The following is a 9,650-nucleotide window of genomic DNA, read 5'->3' on the forward strand; positions in this document are numbered from 1 at the left end:
TGAAAATTTGTTAGCTAGGAGATGAAGCTTGAAGAGCATTCAAGTTAATCTAAAATTGAAGCTTGGGTAGATGGGAATCATAGCCGTTCTCTTAAAAGAGGGATTAAATCCAAGTGAGGTATCTTGTTTCTGGCTGTTTACAACATGAAGAGGAAGAACCTGTAAGCAGTTAAAGTGGCTTGTAGAGCATTTTACCCCTAATTATTAAGTGTGTACTCAATTATATATTTATATGAAAGTGAAATAACGTTACTGTCAATCTGAGTAGTCAATGTTAGTTTTAAAGGTAACGTGTGCACCAACATTTTTAAAATGTATGAGTGATTCACAATGCAGTGGCTTAATCCCCTTTTGATTAGTAAATACCCCAGTGGAGACATTTAAAAGTATATACTATAGTTCTAATATTCCCTCATCTTAAAGATTGATTGGAGCATCTCACTTTGAAGACCACAGTTGTAGAAGGCTGTTGAAACAAGTCTAGAATCCAAGGGAGGAAGTAAAGGTGACACGATGGACTGGACTAGCAGCTTTGGAAATTGAAAAAAACAGGGTTCACCTGTAAGTGATACTGTAGGTAGGGCTTTTTTCTGGAAGGAGTAGGATTGTCCGAGATCATTATGCACCAAGGATACCTTCAGTTTAATAGGCAATTGAGGCTTTGTGTTAAAACACCTAAGGTATTAAAGACACCTATGATGCAGACAAAGTAAAGAGGAAAAGATGGGTGTTGGGAAGGGACGGGGACGCTGGGAAGAAGTGCTGATTTGGGAAACTACGTGTTGCCTCTGCCCGCCCCCCCCCTTGTGGTACCTGCTTACTGCAGTCCTCCAGGTGCTGTTTATGGTCTGGTTTTACCGTTTTCCAGGCTCTACTTTCTCTGTCCATTCCTCTTAACATCCTGGGTCTATGTAAATGACGTGGCTCAGCTTATAGGGGCTGCAAAGAAATTGACGAGGAGCAAGGTCAGTGGGGCTTTGAAGCCAAAGGCGGAGTCTAAGCAGCCCTTCACCCTAGCGAGCAAGGTGTGAAACTAAACACCTGTGCGCGGGCAGGTGGCGTGCAGCCAGCAGCCCAGGCCCAACCTGGAGGCCACGGGGCAGGTGGGGGCGCGGAGGCGGCCTGCTTTCTCCGCGCGAGCCCTTTAAGGTCAGCGGCGGAAGTGCGTGGCGGCACGTGGCCACACTGGGCGCCGGGGTGGAGCGGCGCGGCTATGGATGTGGGCGCCGACGAGTTCGAACAGAGCTTGCCTCTGCTGCAGGAGCTAGTCCTGGGCGCGGACTTCGTGGGTAAGGCACCCCCACCCCCACCCCCGCCCCGGATTCCAAGCCTTGTGGCCTGAACCCCTGGCCGGAGGATCCTGTGGAGGGGGTGGCGCGGGTCGGACCGGGTGGAGAGGTGAGGCCAAGCCTGCCTGCGGGAGGCTCAGAGAGGGGCCCCGAAGGACCGGGAGAGCCCTCCTCTGCCTGGGCAGTGGGACGTTAAGCAGCAATTGCCCCTTTGGCTCTGCTGTGGCCCAGGTGACGCCGAGCCGACGGAAGGGGGCAGCCTGGGTTGTCCTTGCTTTGGCTCCCTCCGTTTTCCCTTCTTGATCTCACCTGGCCGCTTGAGCACCAAGCTGGGCAGGTTTGCCACCTGCAGCATTCACAGCATGAAGAGCGGTGCCAGTGGTCTGCGTGCGGGCACTCTTTGTCTTTTTTGCCTCCCTGCAGGTCTGGACATAGAGTTCACCGGCCTTCGTTCCTGCTTGTCGCGGCCGGAGCAGATCAGGTAAAGCTCAAGCTGCCTTACAGCTGAGATAGAAAGGCTCACCGGTGCCCCTCTGGCTGGCATCCTGGCCACGGCCAGCATTGTTTCACAGAAGGCACCCTGTTGGCCCTGGGCTGGCAGGTCAATGTTTTGTGTGGGGGTCTAGGGACCTGGCCTTTGTCCACTAAACGCTGGTAGTGTTCCCCAGTTGTGACAAGGAAAACTGGCGGAGTGAGAGGTGCCGGTTCAGCACGGAGGCTGAGCACCTTGATGCCATCTCATTGCCTATGGAGTGAGATGCCTGTTTTTTCACAGTCTTTTTGACTTGCCGTCGGAGTGGTATCTAAAGACCCGTCAGAGTGTCCAGCAATTCACAATCTGTCAGATTGGTGAGTCTGATCTTCGGCTGTTTGTCATGAGCTAGGAGAGATATTTTTATTGTTTTTGTGTTTCCTACTGGTCAAACAACTTGGACACCTCACAAAGAACCTGGCTGTCATTTTGCATGCTTGTTTGGGTTTCAGCCATGTTATGCCTGTGGGACCTAACACTTTGGAACAAGCAGAAACTTAATGAGCAGCATTACTTGTATGCCTAAATAAATCAACATTAAGCAACTTATACCATCTTTCAAGGAAAAATGTGTGTGTATGATTTTCGTTTAGCGAAAACTTAAACCATTAAGGTCACACCACACATGTTTTACATCTTGTTTTTTTCACTAATGGGGTTTAGAGATCTTTTTGTTCATTTTTTACAGTTGTATAGTATTCCAAACTGAATGTATCTATTGACTCAGTCTTCTAATGATCCAAACTGAATGTATCTATTGACTCAGTCTTCTAATGATGCATCCTTTGGTTACCATTTGTGTGTGATAAAACAAGGTTGCTTTGACTATCTTAGTATTCACACATTCCTGTACTTTTGTGAGTATGCATTTGGTGTACTTCTAGCAGTGGAACTGTGTTGAAGCATTGCTTCGTGTTGCCAAGCTATCCCTCCTAACGCCCATCCACAAAGCTGGCAGGGACTCACACCAACAGCAGTGAACGCGCCTTTCCTTCACTCGCACTGGCTATTATCAGTCTTAAATGTTTGGTCCACCTAGTCGAGGAAAAATGATCTAATGGTTAGGTTTTGCAGGCCCCGTGGACTCTGTTACAGCTACTCAATTCTGCCACTGTTAATGGAAATCAGCCATAGATGGTACATAAATGAATGAGCACGGCTGTCTTCCAGTACAACTTCATTTATTAAAACAGGCCATGAGACAGATTTTACTGCCCCGTGCTTGTTCTTATGAGTGGTAGTGAACTCCCATGTGCATGTGTTTTGCTGCCTGTACTTGTCTTTTGCTAGTTCTGTTGTGGTTGTTTTCCTTGATTGTAAGACCTCTTTCTAAACTATGGGAAACAGCACTTAGATATGTTTCTATTTTTTTCCCCTACTGGGAACTCTTTTTCACTTTGCNTTCTTTTGGGGGGAAATTATAATAATTTTATTAAAAAATATTATCATATTGGTTAAGAGCTTGCTCAAGAGTGCAAGCTCTGAGCAACAGGGTAGCCGGTTCGATTCCTGGCCCCAGCTGATCTGCCAACAGTGGCTCAGCTAAAAAAAAAAAAACAAACAACAAACCATAGATAAGTTACTTGGATGAAGATCATTTTTATTACTTCAGACGAAGTAGATTTCGTTCTCTAATGGCTTCTAGTTTAATCTAGAAATACAAACATTTCCTCCCACAAACCATCGTTTGTTTCTTTAGGACAAATTATTATTTGTTCTTCACCAAATAGTGCCTCTATTACATCAATGTGCTGATGACCTTGAAGTTTATGACATATTGATCACATTTACTTTTTCACACTCCCATATTGAACTCATGAGATTGCCTTGTCAGCATTTAAAATATAAGACATCTTGTTTTTATAAGCTGTTAACATTTTTTTCTTTAGGTTAATTATAAAGGGAAGGTTTTAGAAATTTCCAAGTCTCAGGTCATGGGTGGGGTGGGGAACAACTTTCTTTTTTCTTTCTCTCTCTCTCATTCATTCATTTAGCTGAGCCATCCTGCCACCTGTTGGCAGCACAGCGGCAGCTCAGTTTGGGCCGGGAATCGTACCGGTGACCCTGTTGCTCAGAGCTCACACTCTTGAGCGAGCTCTTAACCGAGCCAAAGGAAAACAACTTTTTAAAAAAAACTATTAATAAAATTGTGATGTATGAATACTGTTATAAGTGAGGAAAAAAACCTCAAAAGCTTGTGAAAATAAACATTTAAAACGGGACCATATTAAATCATCTCAAGTTTCTTTTCTATTTAAATTGTGCAAACTAGCTATAACCATTCAGTCTTCAAATTGNAAATGTTTTGTTTTAGTGGTTAACTTCTGGCAGCTCTGCTTCGGTACTCAGTCCCCCTACTGTCATTCTTCTAGGATTGTCTGTGTTTTCCAGCATTGAAGGAGAGTCAAACAAGTAAGTATAAAGACCTTTTACAAAACCCAGGGCCCTTGCCCGTTTATCTTCTCCAGTTACTCACCCCAAGTTCTGCATCAGGCCCTGAACCACTCTGGCCCTGGACACTCTATATTCTCTCCTGCTTCTGTGCCCATCTGCTTGCTCTCTGCCCTGCAGACTCGGGCTTGTCCTTCAAGTCTCTGAAGCGGCGCCTTTTTGGGGGGCCTTTCCTGACACCCTGCTCTGGCCCTTAGACATTCCTGTCTCCAGTTCCAGTGTCTCCTCTGTGCTCCATCAGGATGGCGGTGAACACAGCGTTATGCCCGAGGCTGACGTAGCTCCCGGGCACCAGCAGAGAGGACGTTGGATGGCAGTCCCGCTGCTGGGCTTACCATGGGGGGCAGACTCTGTTCTTGGAGGACAGGACCTCTGCCTTTTGTCATTGGTCCCCAGGGCCAGTCATAGTACTGGAAGCAGCTGTCATTCAAATACTCCTCAAGTGAAAGGAAGAGCCTCCTCTGAAGCTTGCTCTCTGAGCCAGAGTTTTTAAAATGGTTTTGGCTTTTTTTCCTTATGTTTATTGTTTTTTATAGGTACGTAGCCCATTCGTGTAACTTCTTTCTCTTCCCTACAACATTTGGGATTTTGGATTCAGAGTTCTCTTTCCAGGCTTCTAGTGTTCAGTTTTTGAATCAGTATGGCTTCGACTATAACAAGGTATGGCATTGGAGGAGGGGCGTGGGAAGGTTTTAAAGGTTGCCTTGTCCACCTGGTGTCCGAGTCCCGTTACCGTCCCCTTTCACGTCCGCATGAAACCTGACAAGGAAGGTTTCCTTTTCCTCTGCTCCCCGGCACAGAGGACACGACTAGCCAGACTCCTTGTTCTCTTCCTGTCTTTAGTTTCTTAAAAATGGAATCCCATATATGAATGAAGAACAGGAGAAGAAAATTAAACACAACATCCTGACTGGGAACTGGAAAGTTCGCAGGTATAGCCTGTTTCTCCCGGTTGGGTTTCTTGCTGGGTTTCTTTGTGGCTGGAGTTTTCTCTGCATGTCCCGTGGGCAGGCACGCTCCCTCCAGAGGGTGGTGACTGTGCACCATCACCTTAAGCTGGGGTGGCTTCTGCGGCATGTGCTGAGCTCCGAGTGCCGGTGATTCCATCCTGTGTCTGAGTGGAGAAACCTCTCACGGCATTGATTGTGATTTCAGGCTTTAAAAATGGAGGGAAAAAAGAAAAGGAACTGACTCTTAATTGGGTACTCTAAGCAGCAGGAGCGCCACTGCAGTGCTAGGGTGGGAAATGGTGGTGAGGTGTTACGTTGGCCTTCAGTGTGATCTTAGGGACTTCAGGGGTAAGTCATGAGTCACCTTGACCATGCGTCCCATGCCTCAGCTTGGACCTGTCCCTCCGGTGCTTGGTCCTGCTGTGTTCCCTGAGGGCAGGATTTCTTCCTTTGTTTTCCTTTGGCCCCTGGTGCCAGTTGTCACACTTCAAACCCTGTACTTCCCTAGAGCTGGGACCAGGAGTGATGGAGTGAGTGGCAGTGTTGTGTGGTAGCAGGAGCGTGCCACCCTGTCTCAGGCAGGCCCTGCTGTCACTTAGTTGTGTGTTCTGAATAGGTTGTTTACGTAATTTGGGCTTCAGATTATTTTTCTTTATCAGGAAGGGGGTTAAATTAGATAGCTTTTCACTCTGGAATGTTACGATTAATTATCTGGTCCAGATCATTATCTTAAGTAATGTTGGAGTTTTTTTGGGGTAAATTTTTTTATCCTCATTTGTGGTTTTCACATAAAAGTGTAGCTTTTTGTAAGGGGGGAAAAAACAATTTGAATTTTTAACCTCCTGTTATTTCTGGATACTGGAGAAAAGGCCTTTCTGTATCTCAAAATAACATCATGTTCTTATGTTTCTGACACAGGAGAAGATGTACTTACCAAAGTTCCTGTCTTTTCCTAATTTCCCCAGATGGTGTTTTTGCACCTCTGAGAGCTGAATTAGGAAGACAGGCCCAATAGTAATGCATAGTGTTGGCTGGCTCCCAGTACCTTTCCCTCCATATGTCCTAATGAAGCAGGCAGGGATGGAACGTTCTCCTGTGACATGCGAGAGAGGATTGGCCAAGTGCTTGGCTTCCTGTTTTAACAAGACTCGGAAAATAAATGGTCATTTTTGGGTCCGTGTTTTCTTGCCAACATGACCGTGTTAAAACTGGAGACAGTGCTAACCTTGTCACAGTCCTACTGGTTTCCTCCAGCATTTCCACTTTCATGTGCCCGTTTTCAGTTCCCTGGATAAAGATCAAATCAAGGTGGTGATTGATGAGGTGACGCGGTGGCTGCACCTGGCAGAGGAAGGCGACTGGATGACTCTCCCTGGCATCTCTGGTAGGCAGGAGGCTGCTCCCCTGACCTGGCAGTGTTGGAACCCATCACTGTCACATACCAGGGCTTGGGGCAATCCCCTCTCGTCCCGTGGACCTTGGCATTGGCTCAGCAGATGTGTGGTCTTTGTGGGGAGATAAAGCTCTGACCTCACTTGAGAAGTTGAAGGCTTTCAACTTCTCAACCTAAAAACCTCAATTTTAAGGTTGAGGAAGTGAAGTTCCATTCAGAACCATCCTTGTATCCCAATCCTGAGTGCCCTGTGTACTTTTATTTACTTTTGTTAATGCCTGAATTTTTCCCGTGGCGCAATGTGGAATCACAGTGAACATGCCCGAGGTTAGTGGTTGTCAGGCCTGGTCTGTGGGCCTCAGGCATCTCTGAGACTCTTTCCGAGGGATCCATGAGGCCAAAACTATTGTCAAAAATATTACTGAACTATCATTGGCATAGTCACTGTGCCATTTGCACTGATGGCGCCGAAGCACTGGTGGGTAAGCCTGTCAGCACCTCGGCACAGATTAAGGCGTCAAACCACGCTGCTCGTCACTGGGTTTTTGTTACCACTTACTCTCAGTTACAAAAAAAAAATCCAGTTTAAGAACCTCCTTGGTGAAGAAGTAATAATTTTTAATTTAACTTCAGCCTTCGCTCATCTTTTAAAATATCTTATGTGTCAAAACGACTATGTAAAAAAAAGTATGCATAAAACGTTGCTGTTTCTTTCCAAAGTACAGGGGTTGTCTTGAGAAAAAGCACTCGTGCAAGTTTTTGAGTTGAAAGCTGAATTAGCTGCTTGTTTTTCATGGAATATTATTTGTACTTAAAGGAACTAACTGGTTATTTTGACTTGAGTATCTTCAGTCATTTTCTCAAATGAAAAAAGTAAGCCTGTCACTTCAAGGAGAATAACTCACAGTATTTGCTAGTGATGAAATGGGCACTTTCAATCAAAAGCTGGCATTTTGGAAAACTCGAATCTGCCCCCATAAGCTCGACAGCTTCCCAATACTGAGCCTTTTCTGATGAGGTCAGTGGCCATGTTTACAAGTGTCTTTTGTTGGTATCATCTAAGGAAACGTGTGAACGTCAGACAACCCGCGTAACTCAGCAAACCAGTGTTTTTCAGAGTCCAGAGTGTTAACCATTACACTATGGAACCCTAACCAGTGTTTTTCAAGTAGCCAGTGTATGATGTTACAAAATCCTGGGCAAAATTAGAATGGGTTTATTATTTTAAAAGAAAACTTTACAGTTTTAAATTTAATGTATAGTTTTAACTTCTAACATGGTCAATATCAATCGCTATAACCCACACACAAGAAGACTCTTCGGGGTCCTCAATGTAAGAGTGGCCCTGAGAGAGACTTCGAGAATGCTGCCCTAGAGCACGCCATGATAGCCTGTGCCAGTCCTGCCTCGTGGGCTTAGGCACACCTGAGAGCTGCGTTTCCACTTGATCCGCCCGTCTCTCAGCTTCTGTTCCTCTTGGGCTTCTCTTGAGGGGAAGGCAGACTGCTGTCCCAGGGTTTGTGGTGGCTCTGTGCCAGCCTTGTGTTTCCTTGCTGTAGGCTTCCAGGCCTTCGAAGTCCAGCTCGTGCTGAGGCAGGCCCTCCCCGACATCTGGACGGTGCTGCGAGACCGAGGGGTGAGTCCTCGCCTGGACAGCAGCACCATCGTTTACCTGTCGCTCAGCCACACCTGGCGTCTGTGAAAGGCCTCTCTCCCTCCCTCCCNTTTAAATCTTTGATCCATCTTACATTTATTTTGGTGTTAGCTGGAAAATAAAAGCATAGAGTTAGTCTTTATCTATTATAGGGTCAGCAACTTAGCTCTGCCTCCTCAAATCCTTTTTTGAAGCAGATGCTGTGTAAATAAGTCTCAGCTCTCAGAAATACCAACATTCTCTTGGATATTTGAGGTTAAGTGGGAATGTTTGGTTTGTTATTGAGAACACCCTTTCAAAGGTAGAGGAAAAACACCTTTCCAGGTTAAGTACATTGAAGTAAATGAATGAAATATTTAGGCATTTATTCACCTGTTGTCACTATTATGATTCTTTTATGATTTTATTCTCTTCTCACCTCATTTAGGTTGCGAGTTGTACGGACGCAGCATCATATAGAAGCGCTTGTTGAACATTGCAGTGGCCGGGTTGTGGTTTCGGCATCCACTCGTGAATGGGCTATTAAAAAGCACCTTTACAGCACCAGAAACGTGGTGGCTTGCGAGAGTATAGGTCGAGTGCTGGCAGAACGGTGCTTAGAGGCTGGAATCAACTTCATGGTCTACCAACCAACTCCTTGGGAGGCAGCCTCAGACTCGGTATTTTTGTTTTCATGTACTTGTTTGAAAGATATTGTGTTAATTCATGACATTAGATACCTACATAATAATAGTTCTTTTCATGTGTCAGCCTCTGAGGTGCATTACCTGATTTCATCCTCACAGCAGCCCAAGGGTCAGAACTAGTGTTCCTTGTTCTGTATATAAGTAACCTGCCCAGAGTCAGTGAGGGGCAGGTTTGAAACCCACAGTGAATGATCGACAGCTCTACTTCTTTGTGTGATACTTTAAAATGCTGCTAATCCTTGGCAGCTTGCCATTCTCGTTTTTCTTCTCTGTCATTATTAAGATCACTCTCTGAAAAACCATTGTAGGCTGGGAAGTTAGCAGAAAGCAAAGCAGTCGTTTATTTCTCTTTCTCAGTAAGTAAACTGTTTACTGATGGTGTTGACTTAATCTTTCCCTTTTTTTCTGATCTTTAAAACCAGATAAAACTACTGCAGAGTGCTATGACAGAAGGTGGTGTGATGCTGCAGGAGCCGCGGAGGATCTATGGATGAAATAGCATTGTTTGGAACATGTAATAAAGCCGCCGCTGTTACACCAGCGGAAGAGAGTGTCTGGAGGAACAGACAGCTCGGAAGCTTATGCAATAATGTAACTGCAGAGTGTTGTTAGTAGCTAAGGTCATCCCATCCTCCTATTTTTTTTCTTTTGTTTTTTTTTATTCAAGAGCTAAATTCTCCTCTCTTGGACATGAG

At 45.5% G+C, this 9,650-nt stretch overlaps 2 protein-coding genes across 2 annotated transcripts in view; both read left to right on the forward strand.

The window, feature by feature from the left end:
• Nucleotides 1-6: 6 nt before the first annotated feature.
• Nucleotides 7-9,650, forward strand: part of PNLDC1 (PARN like ribonuclease domain containing exonuclease 1) — a 28,699-nt gene continuing 19,055 nt past the window's right edge. Inside the window, exons 1-8 of the mRNA XM_019663757.1 lie at nt 7-1,289; nt 1,713-1,770; nt 2,065-2,138; nt 4,194-4,233; nt 4,809-4,932; nt 5,116-5,204; nt 6,506-6,606; nt 8,175-8,251. Coding sequence (XP_019519302.1) covers nt 1,214-1,289; nt 1,713-1,770; nt 2,065-2,138; nt 4,194-4,233; nt 4,809-4,932; nt 5,116-5,204; nt 6,506-6,606; nt 8,175-8,251 — 639 coding nt within the window. The 5' untranslated portion in view covers nt 7-1,213. The remainder of the gene's footprint in view (nt 1,290-1,712; nt 1,771-2,064; nt 2,139-4,193; nt 4,234-4,808; nt 4,933-5,115; nt 5,205-6,505; nt 6,607-8,174; nt 8,252-9,650) is intronic.
• On the forward strand, nt 8,536-9,644 carry MRPL18 (mitochondrial ribosomal protein L18). The gene is made up of 3 exons (XM_019663752.1): nt 8,536-8,570; nt 8,697-8,928; nt 9,378-9,644. Exons 1-3 carry the CDS (start codon nt 8,536-8,538, stop codon nt 9,447-9,449), a joined length of 339 nt encoding a protein of 112 aa, XP_019519297.1. The 3' UTR covers nt 9,450-9,644.

The sequence above is a fragment of the Hipposideros armiger genome, unplaced genomic scaffold (genome assembly GCF_001890085.2).
Source record: "Hipposideros armiger isolate ML-2016 unplaced genomic scaffold, ASM189008v1 scaffold_404, whole genome shotgun sequence".
NCBI classification, from domain to species: domain Eukaryota; kingdom Metazoa; phylum Chordata; class Mammalia; order Chiroptera; family Hipposideridae; genus Hipposideros; species Hipposideros armiger.